The sequence below is a fragment of the Poecile atricapillus genome, chromosome 12 (genome assembly GCF_030490865.1).
Source record: "Poecile atricapillus isolate bPoeAtr1 chromosome 12, bPoeAtr1.hap1, whole genome shotgun sequence".
Lineage (NCBI taxonomy): Eukaryota > Metazoa > Chordata > Aves > Passeriformes > Paridae > Poecile > Poecile atricapillus.
The window spans coordinates 12,605,507-12,624,516 of record NC_081260.1 but is presented as its reverse complement, the minus strand read 5'-3'; the positions used below and the strand labels follow the sequence as shown (position 1 = coordinate 12,624,516).

General features: G+C 39.6%; 1 protein-coding gene across 1 annotated transcript in view; it reads right to left on the bottom strand.

Moving 5' to 3' along the window:
- STK26 (serine/threonine kinase 26) overlaps positions 1–19,010 on the bottom strand; it is a 30,857-nt gene extending 11,847 nt beyond the window's left edge. Inside the window, exons 1-3 of the mRNA XM_058847770.1 lie at positions 18,754–19,010; positions 18,527–18,648; positions 3,561–3,791 (exon numbers count right to left, since the gene is read on the bottom strand). Coding sequence (XP_058703753.1) covers positions 3,561–3,791; positions 18,527–18,568 — 273 coding nt within the window. The 5' untranslated portion in view covers positions 18,569–18,648; positions 18,754–19,010. The remainder of the gene's footprint in view (positions 1–3,560; positions 3,792–18,526; positions 18,649–18,753) is intronic.

The window sequence follows — 19,010 nt, the reverse complement described above, 5'->3', positions numbered from 1 at the left end:
CAGCAGCAAGGACCTGCATGCAGCTGGGCAAGCCCCAGGCTCCCTGGGACTGGGCCACTCCATCTCCATCAGCCACAAGGCTGCCTTGGCATCCTGAAGTGCAAAGCAGCTGTCAACATACAGAATATGTAGAACAGACCTTATCATTGGTAGAAAAATAAAATCTCTCATCTGAAATGTTTGCAATTCGAACCCACTCACAGTTACATCTCTTCTTCCACGTTTTAGTCGTAACAACTTTTAGCTATCAACTATCTTGCCGCAGGGAAAACTCCAAAACTACAAAATGATGAGAAGAATAATCTGCTTACTCAAAGCTTAGTTAAAATTGATTAAAAGAGTAAGTTACAACAGAAGATGCTCCATTACAGTTCAATTGGATGAACTGGGGCTTACATGATAAACTTTGAAGCCAACACATGGTCTCAGCTGTGATTTCTTCAAAGTAGAAACTATAAAATTTAAAGATTTAAGACACATCTAGATTACTGAACTAGAGAAATACCAGTAAGTGCTGCAGGCAACATGAATGCCTTTTCACTGAGGATTTGCTTTGGTATTTAGGCAGGAAAACACTCTCTTTGAACAGTGTAAAACTACAAACATTTCTAATGGCATTTCTACAGCTTCAGAGAGAGCTATACGTATGAATAATACACTTTAGTAAACTATTTCTAGTCCATACAGCATGATCTGAAACAGCACACTGGCTCAACTGTGTAAATAAAGATGTAAAAAAAAAAAAAAATCTTACATTTTGAAACATCTCCTATTTACCTTATGCTTATGCTCTTTTTAACCATTATCTTAAGAAGTATTTCTAGGAATTTTTCAGTCATCTTTATATACAAATCAAAGTATCCAGGAACAAACATATGGGACCACTGTGAAGGTGAACTTCACGCCAGTTATTTCCATGGCAAACTGCTTCTGATCTCTGCAGCCTATGACTTGGCTTTATAAGAAATGTCTTATTTTTCAGAATTTAACCTCAATATTCTTTGACCTTTAATTATACAGTCATTTGGTACACAACTGGACCTATTTCATTGTTTCAAAGAGATACTTACAATGTATAAAAAAAAATTGAATCCTGAATTAAGTACTACACAGCTTAACAATTAGGCTGACAGCCACTCTCCAAGAAATAGCTAATAAAAAGTTAACAGCTAGAGCAATTAAGAAAACAAACAAACAAACAAAAGTAGACAGAATAACTCTCAAAATACCTGCTATTACTAAAATGAAAAGGCAGAATAAAAGATTCTTTGCACACTGAAGGAAGCCAATACCCTATTTCCCCTGAGGAGTCTCAAGCTGAAAGATCTTGAACTAGCAACCATTGATTTATCTAGTCTAAGAACAATTTAGATAGAAGATACTACTTAAAAAGTTGCTTCATTTATTTTTAGTTACAGAATTAAAGGTACTCATTTATTTGTGGACATTTTTATTCATTTATTTGGGGAATAACAAGCAGCAGAATTACCTATCACACTACTCTGGGATGGAAAACATTCCTATGAACAACTTTTTACGGCTTTTTCTGTGTTTGGGGGTTTTTTTTAAAGGAATTTCTTAAAGGAATGGGAAAGTAACCAAAATTCCACAAACACCTCCCCAAACGCCATGCACAGAAATTTTCCTTCCCCAAAAACTTTACAAGTGTGAAAAGTAAACAAGAAATCAGCATTAATCTTTCAGAATTTATCCACTCAGAACAGAAATGGGAAGAACTCACATAGTGGTGAGGAGAGTACTGCAGCATTAATATGATCCTACATTTGCCAAGAATTTTTTAAAAATAAATAAAATCTAAACAGAATTGAATAGTTTTATAGCACTGATAGAATAACTAGTCTTTACTTTCCACACCTATATTGCTGTAAATAATGAAAAGGCTATTTTCTTTCCCTATTCAATCTGTAACTTCTACAGCTTTTTCCATCCCCCACCTCTGAAAAAACAAAGAACAAACAAAACAAATCCCCACCCGATCCAAATTTAATTCCTCCATTTATAGCTGCTGAAATCACTGTTTAGTTCTGACATTTCACACAACACTTTTCCAAGCAAAAACACTTTCAAGCAAAAACACTTTCCAAGACTTACTTTGACCTGTTCGTACTTCAGGGCAAACAACTGGGCTTTTACAGCACAAAGTTGAAAAGAGGGATGTTAAGGAGAACATCATTTAGGACTTAGCTCATCACAGAAAATAAAGGACTGTAAAAAAGACTGATCATGTCTGGATCTGCAGTATCATTTGTGCACCGCTCCAGGGGAACCTTAGGAGTTGAATTCAAAGTTGTCATGAGACAAACCTGCTTGCTCTAATATGCTGTGATGGTGGAAAGTAAATCCTACTTTTCAGACATTTATTACTTATTCACAAACAAAACAAAAATCCCACTGACTGAGCCCAATAAAGTGAAGCAAAAATGAGTTATCAATGGCAATTTGTATGTTTACTTGGGTGTGAAGAACTCACAGTAAACAACAAAGCCCCTACAGCTGTCTTACATTAGCCAAAATGAGAAGTTAGTATTGGGAGTATACTTAATATACTGCAAATATTGGGGAAATTACTTGCCCACTTTATACTAAAATATAAAAGATTGACTACTTTTGCAATTTTAATGGAAAAAAGGCAACATCTATTAAGACTATTACTAAATAAATTCTGCAAATACTTTTACATATCACTGAAAGACACAGCACAAGTGTGACACAGGGAACACTTATTAGAAATCTGTCTTTAAAATGTAGAAAACCCCACTACACCTTAAGAAAGCAGAAATGCTGAGAGGGAGACCAAGTATCAAAAAACAAAACCAACCAGAAAAACCTCCCAAACTGAAGCAAACAAAACAAAACCAACAAAAAACCTAAACACAAGCAAATAACCTCTTCCAGATACTTAATATTCTTTGAACTATCACTAAAACTTTAGCTTACATTAAATAGTTTCATGGATATTTTTTAAAAGTCACCTAAAATATGTCATCAGCACAAAACATTTAAGAATTATTTAACATGAAAAGTTTTACTCAACATTTTGGTTTTCTGTAGGTTTTCATTTTTGTTTGTTAAATTATACCTTAGATAACATTTCACACAGTGGTTACATAACTCTGCTGATGTCAGTGTTACTTTGTCTCAGGCCTACTAAGCTGCATAACTGCCAACACATTTTACATGGCGCACGGTTTCTTTCCACACCAGGAACAGCTTTGTTCCTGTAACTATGAAGGTATGTTTCCCTTGCTCAGAAAGGCCACAAAATTGTGCTAGGGACTGTGGAGGGAGGAGAGAAAACCAAGGTCCAAAAGCAATGGCAAAAAGAATCCTTTATCAACTCTGCTCCTTCTGTAGCCTATCTGTGCATATCCTAGGCCAAAGGACAAGCTGCAAAAAGAGAAAAATGAAGAGAAAAACATCTGTTCAAAGGAAAATAAAAACCTACTAAAACCACCAAGTTGGCATGATAAATCTGCCTTAATTTTAGATGATTTTCCTAGCAGCATTCCAGCAAATCATTGTGCAATATTATACATTACCTTTAAATATGATCCATAGTATTTTGTTACATAAGGACTATCACACTGACTTAAAACAGTTATCTCTTGCTGTATATCTTCTATTTCATCTTCTGCTTCCTCCAGGTCTATGATTTTTATGGCAACCACTTGCTGTGTCCGATTATCAATTCCTTTGAAGACCTCACCAAAGGAGCCTTTCCCAATGCGTTCCAATTTTGTGAATAGTTCTTCCGGGTCTGCTCTGTGGTTCTAGAAAAAGGGAAAAAAAGAAGGGAAAAAAGACACATGAATTGCCTAATTTACTTCCAAGTTCTAGCCCTCATTACTTCCCAAGAAGCACCTCATCCGGATTTATCATCACCAGAAGAGTTGCATCAGGTAAATTTATTTCCTACTCACTAACTTCTAATTCAGCTATTAGTTACAGAACATACATTATGCAATTCTTTCAAAGGTAAGTGAGCCTTACCAGGGAGGGAGTCAGGTACAAACCTCACATAACAACTCTTTAAAACGGAAGAAGAGAGCTGTTCTTAACATTAATCCTGTCTGTGCAGTAACTCAGAAGACTGGGGAATGCAATTACTGGCACAGGACCATCACCAACATCACCCAGGCAGAAAAGGCTGGGCTTCCCAGCTGGGCAAGAGCCTGGGGCAGGCACAGCTCCCTGTCACCTAACACAGTGAGGGCTGCTCAGGAGAGGATGGCACGACTGCCAGAGCCTGAGATCAGGTAAGACCAGGTGTCTTCAGGGCAGTTAAAAGTGCTGACAGAAAGATGAGCCAAAGGGACTGAGAGGTGTTCAGCGAAGGAACAAGAAGTTGTCATGGAGTACTGAACCCACAGCACCGACTGGAACTGGCTGCTATCACCTCATATGCCTTACAGAGAGGAGCTGAGCACTGCTGACGACACTGCTGGTTTGGAATCTCTGCTGAAAAACTACTCTTAAAATCTCCAGACTGGTTATTATAAAAATATTTAAAATTTCTTAGCTTCACTCAATTCATTAGGAGGGCAACAAAAAGGAAGCAAATTCTCACTTTCCCTTCAAGAAAAAGCATGCCATGTGGCTGCTTAGAGAACCTTGCATATCCAAACATCAGAGCACTGGCTTTTGAAGGACACGGATGACACACTGCACAGTTTAAGAACACAGAACTTCAGACCAGAGTACAAAAGTTTACGCAGAAATGTTTTGAAGACGTCAGACAGACACACCAAAAGAACAGAACAGCCCAGGCTTTGCAGATCTACAGAATTAGACACCTTATTGCTGTCAGAACTGGGCAAAAGACTGCACAAATCAGTGCTGAATGAAGAAACATCCCTGCCTGAAAAAGCCCTCTAATTCAGTAAGAAGTTTTGAAAATATGGAATAGATGCTTTGCTCACACTCAAAAAGTCAGAACCAGCAAAAGAAGCGGGTTTTTTTTTTCCAAAAGCAGACATTTAACACACAAATAAAGCACAGATTACCCTACACAACCAAATACTCAGGTATCAATATGAAACTCCAGAAAATAACTTTATATTGGTGTTCACGCAAATTCATGAGAAAATCTTTACTGGTAAAAACCCCCAGATTTAAGCTAGTCCAAAATGGACTGTCCTATTTTCTTACATCTGGGGCCTTACTGTTGCTTCCTTCCTTTGACCAGAACCAGAATTTATTCCACAATACGGTGAAATGAATCAGGAAACAGATTTAGCTAAGAGTTAATCATATGATTTGCCAGGTTTATTTTCAGCTGATCAGTTCTCTGCTCATGTATACCATGCTGTTATTTCTGCTATCACAAGAGGAGGGAACATGAATTAGTACAGCACATTCATTCATAGAGATCTGTGGAGGTAAGATTTCTAGATTTTGCAAACAGACAAGAAACACTGGTGCTCCTGAGCAGCACATTACAACAAGAATGAGGCACTTCCCCCTTGTCTATCTATAATAAGTTCATTGCTACTCTGCTCCATTAAAAACAATTCCTAAAAATAGTTAAACAAAAAACTTTTTTATTTTTTCTTCTGCTGATAGAGACAGTGAAAGACCTAAAAGATGAACAAATACACAATCAAAGGAAATGGAAAAAAAAAAGAGGACCTATTTGGTCTGCAACCTGGGATAACTAATATTGTTATATTAGGAAAGAAAATGACTGAAAGCTTCAGGTGCTCATAAAGTTTTTAGTTAAAATAGTCCCAAGAACACCAGTAAATCTTCACTGTCCAAAGACCAGTCACATTGCCGTACACTACTGCATTGGCTCCTGCCATCATTTCATCACTAAGACTAAAAAACTTTTTTCTTTAAATTTGAATTTAAAATCTATCTCCAGAGGTGCTCCAAAAAAAATATTGTAGGGATAGGTGTGGCAAAAGCAGAAGCAACTGCAACCCAGCCTTTCCCTGCTGCCAGGTAAGATGCCAAACCATCCTCTAGCCGGGAATTGTTTCTCAACTGCATTAGTTACAATAAGGAAAAATTAACTGATAATTCTACATTTATAATAAACAGAGACACACACTTCGAAAAAACAAGTTAAGAAAGATGACTAGGAAAACTTTTGATTGATGCTTAAATACTCATCTTCACAAAAACTAGCTTCAATCTAAGACATACTTGGAACCTGGGATTTCAAGAGTCATTCATACTAAGAGGTATTGCTGATTTGAGATTAAACCCGTTAAAACACTTCCAGTCAGATAAAAGAAAAGCAATTTAATCACAGGCACACTCAGCTAATCCAGCCCTTCACAAATGTCTGACCACCTCAAAGGGCAACACTTGGATTTTGCTGGGGGAGAAACCTTAAGCAGAAAACTCCTCTGGGCTCCTCAGTAGAAAAACACATCACTCCATCCTATACACCCACTTAACTACCATCAACAGAACAAACCAGGCCTACAAATTCTCTCCCCGAAGCTACTTCAGGTGAATCAGAGCTTTAAAGGCTATTTTATCTTCCAACAACTCCGGATGCCATTATGTATGAGTGCTGAAGTATAGGGAGAGATCAGTCATGGCTCGACTTCCCAGTGCTGCAGAACTCCATGTACATCCCGGGGAGGAGGAGGTGGAACAGAGGGCCATCAGAGGAGAACAATCTGTGCAGGACTACTGGAGGAAACAGTCACATCTTTCTATTCTCAGAAAATCCTCTCACAGCAAGCAAAGTCAGCTTTACAGCTTCTGTTACTCACCAAGGCTGACAAGGGACTGTAGGACACTCCAGGATAAGGACAAATATTTCCGACCAACTACAGCTAATATTGAGATAATGTCCTTTGGAATGACTTCAAACTTGTAACACTACATAACTTAAAACATGGCCTGAGAACAAAGACTGCATTTTGAAACAGATTTGCTTTTACCTTTCTTAATTTCCTTGTCTTTCAGCCTACTGTTCTACAGGAATGTTTTTCTATAACTAATGAAAACAAATCAAAACTTTAAAAGACTGCTCTATAAACAAATGTATAGAAAAGGATGGAGATAAATTTTATAGAAACAGAAAAACATATGTGTGTGTATATACACCCTCATTACATACCAGCAAATTTCTGCAACACAGCTGCCAGCTGAACTTCTAATATGGTACAAATTAAGATTTTTAACACTATTAACACTCCTGAGAAAACCACCCATTGTTATTCCTTGTTGTTTCACAGATCTTTCACTGAAATGATAAAAAGTTTTGCAAGACGCCTGCACGAATAACTGGTATTATTTTTTAAAAATAAATACTGGTTTCCACGGGAAGCCATGTCTGCTGGACAGCAGATGGTAACAACACAATTGACAGTATATGGACTCCATAGATAATACCTGTAAGTGGACAAATCAGGCAGAGAATGTTTTGCTCTTTCCCTCCCTAAGCCCAGTTCCACAGACAAAAGCAGCAACAAGTACAAGCACAGGCACATTCACATGCCAGCTCCAGTCCCGCCAGTGTGACTAAGTGCAGCAGCATGAGCGTGACAACACAAGCCCTCTGCACCGCTTCCAAGTGCACCATTCCACCAGCCCAGCACAACCACACAGCCTGGGGCCTTCAGGAAATCTCTCCTCCTCTCTTATCCAACCTTGTGCCATCACTGCATGAGTTTATACACATCTGTATGCGCACACAGAAAGTCACACAATCTGGCTCCAGAAAGACCTCAGGAGGTCATCCAGTCTGACCACCTGCTCAAAAGCACCAAATAAAAAATACTATAGCATCATTTTTGCCAGCATAGTTTTTTTTTAAATGTAATTTTTGCCAGTTGTTGCGTCAAGCATTCTGCCAATCTGGCTTATATAACCTCTTTCCTTTGATTCCAATAAACACATGTTTCTGAAGCAATGTCCTGGCTGTGTTCTGCTGCAAAACTGACTTGCTGACTCACCTTTTCACCTCTGATCCTGTCATGTACCCGTTCTTCAAATTCTGAATTTTTCCTTTTAAACAAACTTAAAACATACTGAATATGGAACTTCCAAGATTATACAGAAATCCAATTACATAAACCAAATTAGAAGAAACGCTGTGTTGCGCTGTGTCCAGATCTGCCGGTGCAGGACAGCTCTTTTACAGAAACAGGTCTTCTGAAAATGCTCATTAATGAATTCCATTCAAAGGTACTGAATACAATTGAATGAAAAAATAAAACTTCGAAGACTCTTGGACAGAGACTGAACTAATGCATTGATTCTAACAAAACCAAGCACCTAACATCCTCTAGGACTCCTAAAGGAGCTATTTTAACAGTCTTGTGAGATTTCTTTTAAGCAGTCTGTCAGTGTGAGAACACATATCCTGAGAAATGCTGTTACACTATGAGGACTTGCAAGCACCTCCCAGGCTTTATCTGGAACAGAAGTTCCCTCAGAATTGTAGCACTGTTACAGAGCAGCTCACCTATACTTACACCTACATTACCCAAATATGCATTAAATAACGATATAATAATTAGTTCAAAGTACTTTATAAAAGGTTGATAAGAGAAGACCATAGAGTGTTTACTTATGTTTTTCAAGCACCCACTACTCTGGCAGTCTAACAGGTGCTGATGTCTTTGGAAGCCATCAGAATTACCTGTGTTTAAGATTGTCATTTCAAGCAATTCCATTCACATGAATTTACCTATTCTCAGATAATAAAGTACTTCTTAAAATTTTTCTTCTGTTCAGACCCCCCAAAAATAAAATTAGGAGGGAGTAAGACTGACAAACCTGATAGGCTGCAGTACTTATTAAGAGTAATATCTTAATCAACAGATACATTCTTCTTTATCTCTTCCCATACACTATCTGCATGTAGTTTCAGATATTTTAGATATATATACACTAATTATACACCATGCATATTAAATCATATAACAATATTTATTCACATAAATTATATATATTTTCATGTTTTACCAGCATAAGGAAAGTTACTTACAGAAACAGTGCCATAGGCGTGTGTGTGTGTATACATAAAAATTTAAATAGTTTGAAGTTAATGAAGGCACAGGTGCAGATCCATTATTACTTACAAAGAATAAGAAAAATGAACCTGCTGACATTCAAGACAAGGGTGGAACCTGTAGACATCTCTTTTTCTCTGTCTTGAACACATACACACTTTTGTTTTCAGCTATTCTGGCATGTAAATAAACTCTGATGCTGCCCTGCAGTCCTGTTCAAGACTAAGATATCAGGATTTGATTATATTTACTGGAACTGTATGATATATATGCAGAGAAAATTATTTTAACAGCAACAAAAAAAAAACCTGATTTGATTTTATCAAACTTTTATATTATCTACAAGTTTTTCTACTCAGTGGGTACTAAAAACTAGATCTGGGTTTTGCTGTCCTTAAATGGGACCTGACCTCTGTTACACCCTTTATGAAACATCTCTCTTATCTGACAAGGCCAAGACTCATTGCCATTTTTAGTGAGAACCTAGGGAACTTAATATAAAAGCAAAAACAGCAAGAAAAAACGTATGTGGCTTTGTTTTCATCAAGTTAGCTATAAGGCGAGCTGCCTGAAAATGTGTATGACTGTAGAAACTCTAAAATCAGCATTCAAATCCACCTATAGTCAGAGTTTTAAGGAAAGAATTACCTTCATATTCAAACCATCTCTGACCTGTGACAGATCCAAGCTGTCAATTGTACATTATGCTGAAAATGGAAACCACTGAAGTAATTTCCTCTATTCTTAGCTTTTCTTTCACACAACATAAAGCAGCCTAGGAAAAAGCATAAATAAGCACAAAAAAAAGACTAATACCATATGTCCCAAAGATTAGGTCTTTGACAGAAGGCAATTTAAAAAATTTATACCAATTATTTCTAAATAATACTCTGCACTGAGGAAAAGAAACAAAGAGAAAATTTCTCATGACATTGAGTCTCTCTAGAACTGATATCCTACACATCCTACAGTTCAAATGGAGTCCCACTTGGCTTCTATTCTATGTATCAATACTTTTTAACTACCTAGTATATTTTTAAAATGTCCTCAAATCACTGCATACAGCTGCATAATCTCCAGTCTGTTCACATCTCTGAGGAGCACAGCCTAATAAAAAAAAAATCAGAGAAATTAAGGCGTGGGGACACCAAGTTACATGATTGAATCCTTACTATGATCTGAAAAAGATGTGAGTAGCTGAATGCTTTCTAGCTAGAAGCACGGACATCCTGAAATGAAGACAGAAATCAGTTCAAGACATCAACAGGTTCTGGTGTCCCAGTGTTTCAACTAACAATGCTGTTCTGCATTTATTAAGAATTTAACAAACTGGTCTTTCACAAGTTTCATCTTCTCTGTTGAAAAGTGCAGGACAAGTGACTGCTGAATGTGTAACTAACCCACCTCAATGAACTAACTTGAATCAGAAGTCAGAACATAAAGGACTACTGCAATTTCTCATTGCTAAAGAACACTTGTAACCTCTCCATTTTATGAACTGCTTCGAAAAACATACTTTGCAGAGAGATTTCGAAGGCCACATCTAATAGGAATATGGAAAAATAACCATTTATGGGCTGCAGCCTACTTTTAGCAGTGTGCCTTTCCTTTTAGCACCAGCCTGCTTATCAGTACACAAACAATTTTTTTAAATTTTTGCCACACCCATTTAAAGGAATGCCCATGTGAGAACTCTGCCAGCAATAACCTATATCCTATATGCCAGCAATAACCTATAACCTATATGACAGCACAACCATTTTCCCACTATTTAAATACAGCTAAGTGGTGACCGCTACATAAATCTGTCAGGCCTTCTCACTCTAGAAGCCATTTTAGCATTTCTTCTGTGTAAATTAGGACTTGATACACAGACCTTCCTCCTGTAAATAAGATTAGAATTATATAAGGCAGCTAGAACACAAATAACAACAAAATCCATGTTTTTAACCTGCCAATTCATAAACTAAAAAGCAGTAAAAAGACCTCAAGTATGGCACACATTAGTACTTTTGCTAAATCTCTCCACTGAAGAAATCATTACTTATTTTCAGGCCAAACAAAACTAAAGTAAGGCACAAACATGCTAGCTGAAAAAGGATGGCTCCAAACCACAGTGTGGGTGGGTTAAAGATCAGGCCACAAGTTCAGTCACCACAGATAAGTCTCCAGGCAAAGTGACTACATGCAATGAACTCTAAGTGGGACCCCATACTTAGAGGGTATCGCCATTCCTTTAATTTTGGGAGGGACCATTTGGAAAAGGAAGGCAAACACCAGTCAACTAGAATCCTACATTTCTGTCCGCTCCCCAAGGCTAGAGGACCACCAACTTGAAAGCTGTACTCTCTCCTTGATAACTGGCCCTGGATCATATCAATGATGCTGGACCCCAAGCTACAAAAAGCACACAACAAAAAAACCAGAAATACTACTCCAAAAGGAGCTACAAAGAAAGAAACCTCTGCTGCCAGAACCAACCTGCCCGTTTCAGGCAACTCCTTTTTCAATTACTTTGCAGCTCATTCACAGCATGGCAAAGCATCTCATTACATAAAAGGCAAGAGGAAGGGGGAGGGGAGGAAAAGAAACACCCTGGAGAAAAAAAAAAGAATCAGATTCTTCTTGCCAACTAGGCTAGAATAAAGCTGTACAGGAATGTAAAAATGTTCTTGCTATGACCAGCTGTCAGATGACACCTTCCTAGGTGAGAGATCAACAGCAAGAACATTTTGCTCCCCTCATAATTCTGTTTTTAACTGATCTACATCACTAGAAATTCAATCTTTTTTTTTTTTACTCAGTGTTTTACATTTAGGCATGCTACAACACTCATGGTCACTTCAAGCTGTACATTGTTTTTATTATTCTGCATTCAGCTCCCAACACAGAAGCCTCCACTGAAACACAACTTGACATCTAGCAAAGCACAGACACCCTCTGATCCTCCCCCAGTCAACATTATTCAGATATTCAGAATATATAACAGTACCCAGCTGAGAGGAAAGTCTGCAAAAGATTGAGGAGCAGGACGAAACAGGGGAAAAAAACCCATTCTCCAGGACTGAACCCATGATTCTTGAATTCTGGTTCATGTAAACAGTGAAGCCACTCTGGGCTCTCAGACTCCCTTTTCCAAGGTTCAAATGTGAAACCTGCAGATTTCTGCTCATTTCTCATTCCTTTTTTGCCTTCACTGATGCATAGAGAATTCATGCAGAACCATAACAGACCTTGTCACAGAGCTTTTTCAGATATGCTGCCTCAATCAAGACCATTCAAATCCAGACTTGAGCAACACAAACTTGGCTACACACTTCCAAAAATTGTAGTTCTGTGCAATTCTTCGAAGTTTTCCTTATGAAGAAGGAACTAAGTTGAAGCCATGTTCTTTCCTCAGCTATGGACCTAATCAATATAGCCCATGCAAAAAACACGTCCACAAAACGAGGAAGAATGAGACAAGCAAGCTCGTGCTACCTTGCCAGTACCTGTATTAATAGTTTCTCTAATTCAATTCTTTTTGCCAAATCTATTTGGCTAGCAATCCTCTGGCAGAGGAGATTTCAGTGAGTATCACCATGTAGGCACACTTCCCAGGAGATTTAAACTTCTCTTTCAGAACTAAGGAGTGTGCTCAGTGATCCCCATCTAATCAGCAGAATAGACATGTTCCAGAAGAACTGCAAGAAGTTTAAATTTAAAGAACAAATGACAGTTCTTTAAATAGAGTAAATACTGGTGAGACAGTACTAGGAAGGAATTTTATTTCCAATTACTTTAAGAAAGAAATAGTAGGTTTTGGAACAGTGACTCCTGATGCAATAGATACCTCACCAACCCCTTATTTCTTCAAAGACAACATACAGGCAGACACCACACCATGACAAAAAATATTTGTCACAGACATTTCAAAAACCAACTTTGTACTGTTCATCTCCAACCTCATCTTCCCAAAACACATTTCTGAACCCTTCTGTCAATCATTAAATTCAGTCTCTAAGAATAAACAAAAGACAAAACAATAGTCTTTTATAATTTTCCAAATTTCACAACTTTTAAATCTGAAGACAGTCACTAAAGAGAAAATAAGTGGTACTTTTACTACTGGATCTAAAATTCAGTCTTTCACTTTTAGAGATCACTGAAAACGGAGGCTACTACTCTTGTCTATCTTCACTAATACATTTCACAGGTCTTATAGGACAAATGCTGTTGCATAGACACACTCTTAGATTCTATATATAAAGAAACATTCCTCCCCTCAAAATAAGCACCTAAATAAAAAATTGCAACATATTACTGAGCTACTGCTTGCCATACATTCTCCTTTTGGAGAAAAAGGAGAAAATCAAAACAAAACTTTCATCAGGACTTGTAAAGCTGAGATACTAGAAAACAGCCAGTGCAAACATATTCTATGTTAAAATCAGAATAAAATCACAATTATATCCTTTTAAAAGTTAGTACTTTGTTTTCAGATGTAATGTTTTTACCTTTGGGGGAACATTAATCTCTGCTCAAAACTGACAGTATATGACGGTACAGAACAGCACAGAGATTAAGGTGAGTTGGTTTATGTGCTCACTCCAGCTTCAGCTGATTTGCCTCTGAATTCCAAGTCAAAGTACTTAATGTGTCTATAAAACTGTAAAACATGCACAGAAAATACTACTACAGGACTGGACTTTTTCTTTTAACCCTGATGAAAGCATCTGCTGAATTCCAGGTGATCATACCTGCACAGCTCCCACAAACCAAATACTTTTCAGAACTCTGTCTACTCTCCTCTATTGACACTACTAAGACAGTACAAGGATGACTGAGCCCTACTTCTCTTGTCACCAGAGTAACTTACCACGAGGCCTAAGAGGGAAGAACCAAGTTCAGCTAATAAAGCCTGAGCTGATTTAGCAATCTACTATTAGATACAAGGGAGCTTGCTGCACAACCTGGAAAGGAAGAACTGCTGTGTAAAATTCCACAAATATTTTAAAGCTGAACTGCTTCAAGCAGAAAAGAGGCTTGTTCTCCATACAGCTAAAAATACTGTCCTCCTGCAGTATACCTGCACTGTGGCTCGAAGTACCAATCAAGGAACCGAAACTGGAAAAAACACCACAGTCCACATCAACTTATTCTTAAGAAATCAGTTTTCTAGGCACTGTGGAAGTCTCCTGGTGTCCTGCAAGTGGTAGACTTTCCAGTTTCCCTTAAGTAAGACACTAAACTCTTACAAGTTTCTAAATAGTAGAAGTTTAAAGCCTTTTCAAATTCGCTGTAGAAGCATCTGGATACAGCTCAGTTCCTAGGAGAGGAATAAATTAAAAGAACCGTGAAAGAATCTTTCTTCAAAGCTTTAAGTTCTTCTAACATGCACATTCTAAACATTTAAGTATTTTACAGTAACAGACTGGTCGCTCTTAACAGAAGCCATATTCTTTCAACTTCAGTGCGTAAGATTTACTAGAAATCTGACACACTTCCAGACTAGCTTTAGGTACCACACACTTCTAGATGTGCACTAAGTTAAGAGAAAATGTGTGGTTTTTTTCTAGGGCTATGAAAAAGACCACTTACAAAATTAAACGTTACCTCTCATCTTTCTCTACCCATGCAACTAGGCATTAACTGATCTGCCCTTGAGCAGCCTGCAGGGAGGGCCTCTCCAGCTGCCAGGCTCAGGTCCTTCAGTGAGCAGCGCCCTACAGCCACTCTGTTAACTGGCAGCACAGAGAGCAAAGCTCACCTTGACACCCAAGTTTTCATTTAATCAAGCCATCCTTCAATTGTGAATCAGAGTACACTGCCTGACAGGTCACATGCTCCTGCCTGCTCCACTTTTAGAGGAAGTAAGGTTCTTTTTTGCAAGATAGTCTGAATGCCAACAAAACAGATGGAGAGCAGTTCTAAACAACCTTTCTGGCTGTGCTCGAAACTACTGTCATACAGGATCAGGAGATATCAACAAAACCATGAGAAAGGAAACAGAAAGTGTTTAGGTGAGTAGGATAACAGAGATAATGGGACATAAAGCCCCAAACCAAGTTCCAAAGACACACATACTAACAAAAAAATACAAATGAGAATAATCAGTATTTCCATCAGTTAATAAGTTATTACTTCACAGACTTAAGGTTTTGCATGACCAATTAGAATAGGAAAAGGGTAAGTTTATACATTAAAACCTTACCAGCTAAAAATGGCATTTATTACTCGAGTGATGCTCCACTCAAGTTTACATACTAGTTTAGAAAATTTAAATGCTGATATATTGAAAAGTAGCCTCCCTGTTCACCTTAGAAAGGCTAATTGTTATTCATTTACAAGTGAACAGTTTCCAGCCTTTTTATTTGTAAAGAGTTTTGGAGCATTGTGTGAGATGGTGTCAAGAACATAAGTTCATCAGAAACACATCAATCTCAAATGACTGACATCCTTGAAATGTTCTGATCACTTGAAACAAACAACCCTCAGAACTCTGTGCTCTGTCTGCTGGGCAATACAAAAGCACTAAGGACTAATAAGGGGTCCAACGCCTTCTTCACTGCAGCTGTTTTCAGCACCCAGGCTTGCAAAGACACAAGCAACAATCTCTCTCTTGCAGGCTGTATCCAGAAATGTTCTGTAGGAGTTCAACTGGATTCCTTAAAGACAGTGCTGGTGAACAGGTTTCTCACTGTGAGATCTCAAAGCATTCCAGACTAAGAACTAGTTTGAATATTTTTATCCCAAGGAACAAAGTTACTGTGACATTACTGAATAAAACCTCAAACCTGACAATCAAGCTCACTGCAAACTGCTCTTCCCATAACCAGGACACCTTAACTGTGCTCACCATCCTTTCCATTTTCTATCTCATCTTGGATACTGTGTAAAATGCCATAATGTGGGGTATCATGCTCAACTTCAGACCATCATTTTATACATACACCGAGTACCCTGATTTTACTGAATGAGCATAGAAGTTTGGCAGTTGGCTAAGTTAACACTGTACAACTGCATCAAGTGGAGCCTTTCCAAAGAAGCAAGAAAATGAATGTGTTTAGGAAGTTGTTTGCAGAGGCAAGAATTGTTAGGTATAAATTTTGGTTTTGTTAGGGACACAAGACAGGTTAAACAGAATATAACCACTACGTAAACAAATGTCTCTGTAACTACTCATAAGGGCAACAGATAATACTACCTCTGGGTCTGCCATTTCTGCCAGGGGACTAAAGTCAGACTCCAAGTCCACCAAAATAACTCTGTGTGATTTTCTGTAATTTTCCATGTTTGAGGTTTTTTTAAAGGGGACCTGACTCTTCGTAAGATGAAAAATCTTAAAAGAGTCAAAAAAGGTTGTGATATACTGTGGTGCTAAACAGTCTTAAACCTTGCTTTTGGAGTATGTGAATTACATAACATGTTTATTTCCGGATTTTTCTTGATACCTTTTGTATAATCAAATGTTAGGGAATGCATAAGATGACAATAAAGCTGAAAACGTCAAGCTTGTGACATTCTCTGACAAATTCAGTTTCCAACTCTTATATTGAATAAAACCTTCCCTCAACAGATTACAAAACAAGAGGTTTGACATTACACTTTCCCACAGTGATAGTTTTAACTTAACTATTACATCTTGCATCACTGAAGAACCTGTTTATTCCTTCTTCAATCAATCACCACACATTAACACTGAGCAGAAGCAAGCACACTTTTACCATCACTTAGATGATCCTGACTGATAGTCCAGATAGGTTAAAAGAATCCAAAGGAAACAACTCTTCTACCTCAGACTGCCATGCAGCTGCTGTGTTGGTCTTAGGGTATTTTTTAATTAAAACACTCTGTATTATGACTCTTCTAGAAGAAGGATGAACAGACTAACATCACATGGAATTCTATTTCTTTGTATTCTGAGGGTTTCAGGACTTGTAATCATCTTCACAAAAAAAGTGTCACCAAGGAAAAAAATATGCTTTAATTCTATGCATCTGGATTCATCTAATAGTTTAAAAAATGTTTTTAGCATACTGATATATGTTAAGAGCTGTGGGTTACACTAATAACGATACTAGTGGGGATAAGGATGCTATTAGAATTAAGTTTTTTTGGTATAATAATGGAAAAACAGAACCTTAAATAATTTCAAGGTCCTTTTGTGATGGCAGTTACAGAAAATAGGACAGCAATACATTAAGTGGTTATAAAAATAGGAAATTGACAAACCAAAATGTTGAAACAGAAGTTTCCTAAATTCAAACACACTAGAAAGCGCAGAGGCTGTAAATAAAGAAGCTCAGACTAAAGTCTTTAAATCTTTTATCACAAAATTTCTTTAGAATGTTCTAATGTAACAGTTACTCTGACACAATGGAACAAGTAGGCTGAAAAGATGTGGCTTGTGTCCTCTTAGAGAAACAAAGTCGGTGAATGACTGACTTTAACAGATTTCAGAGAGCCTAGAAATTATTAGAAATGAGAAAGATAAATTAAACTAAAGCACTGTAACTGGCACAAATTAATATATAAGTACTGCTTATATATCAATTCTACATTTTCTAGAAGTCATAAAGTTACCTGACCAACAGATATAGTAACTTTCTGAAGTCTCCTCTGTATCCCTCACATACCCAGATATGTATCATAAATGTTTCTATATTATTTGAAGTGAAAAAACGTCTGATGCTATACAGTTATGACTATCTCAGAAGTTAAGAGAATGCTCAAAACACTGGTTGAATTGCAAAAATCAACAAAGTGTCAGACAAGCAAAAATCAACACCGATATGAGCTGGGTTCTCAACTCCTTTACATTGATAAAGATCTCTGGCCAAATTTGTATTAGATTGTCCAGTGGAGTAAGAATGAAGAGTCAGAGGTATTCCACCTTTCCTATGAAAGTCAGTAACATACCAAATTGTTTGTTTTCTAAGCAGGTAACACAAACATAAAAACAACAAGAGGCCCTATTCCCAGGCGAGGAGAGGTGCAGGTTTCTGACAGACTATGTTCTCCAGTGCTCTGTCCCGACCACAGCTGGCAGATAACACCTTTCCATGAATCCCACGGTCCTCCGGGAAGCCGCACTAAAGGCCCAGCGCCAGGGTGCTGGGGAAGTCCTGCAGCAGGTCCGCCTGCCAGCGCGCCTGCTATGTCATTTACAGCGCACCCACACACCCTGCGATTAACTTCACTTCGCCTTTAATCAGTTTTAGAGGCTCTTACGTGCTCCTGGATGCGGCGCGGCCACCCCTGAACAAAGGGGGCAGGGAGGGAGGGGAATCACTTCTCCCCCGCCGGGGTGCAGGTACGCAGTCCCCGAAGCCTCCCGTTACCTCGGAGCAGCCCCTGCTTCCCTCGCTCCCCCGGCTAGGCGACCGGCCCGGCCTCCCCCCAGCCCGAGCGCGGCCTCCCCCGCTTCGCCCACCCGCGGCCCCCCGCGCCCCGGCGGCGGCTCCGCCCGGTGCGGGCCGCAAGCGCCGCTTCCGGAGCCGGGGCCGGGCCCGTCGCCTCCATTTTGGGCCCGGTGCGGAGCTCACCTGCATGCCGGGCACTTGCACCGCCACGGGCGAGTGGGCCATGGCGGGCTGCGGCGGCCGGGCGGGCGCCGCCCGCTGCTCCCCGATCTCGGCCTCTTTCTCCTGGGCGGCGGCGGCGGGGCCTGGAAGGACAAAGCCGCGGGGAGGCGGCGGCTTCAGCGCGGGCCGCGCTCCCTCCTTCCCTCCCCGCCCTGCCCGCCGGCCCCCGCCCGCCGCCGGCTCCTCACCTCGCGGCCGCGGGGCTGCGCTGCGCGAAGGGCGGGCGGGGGTCGCTAGCGCCGCTGTCCCCTGCCCGCCGGGCTCCCCGCAGCGGCCCTGCCCATGCCCCGCTCCCCGGTCCCGGCGCGGGGGCGGCTGCTCGGGGCCCCCCGGGGTGGCGGCTCTCGGCGCGGCCGGGGCTGGCTCAGAGCGCCATGTCGGGCTCCGGCTGCAGGCGGCGGCTGCTGTGCGGCGGCTGCTTCCGTCTCGGCTCCGGCCTCGCGGG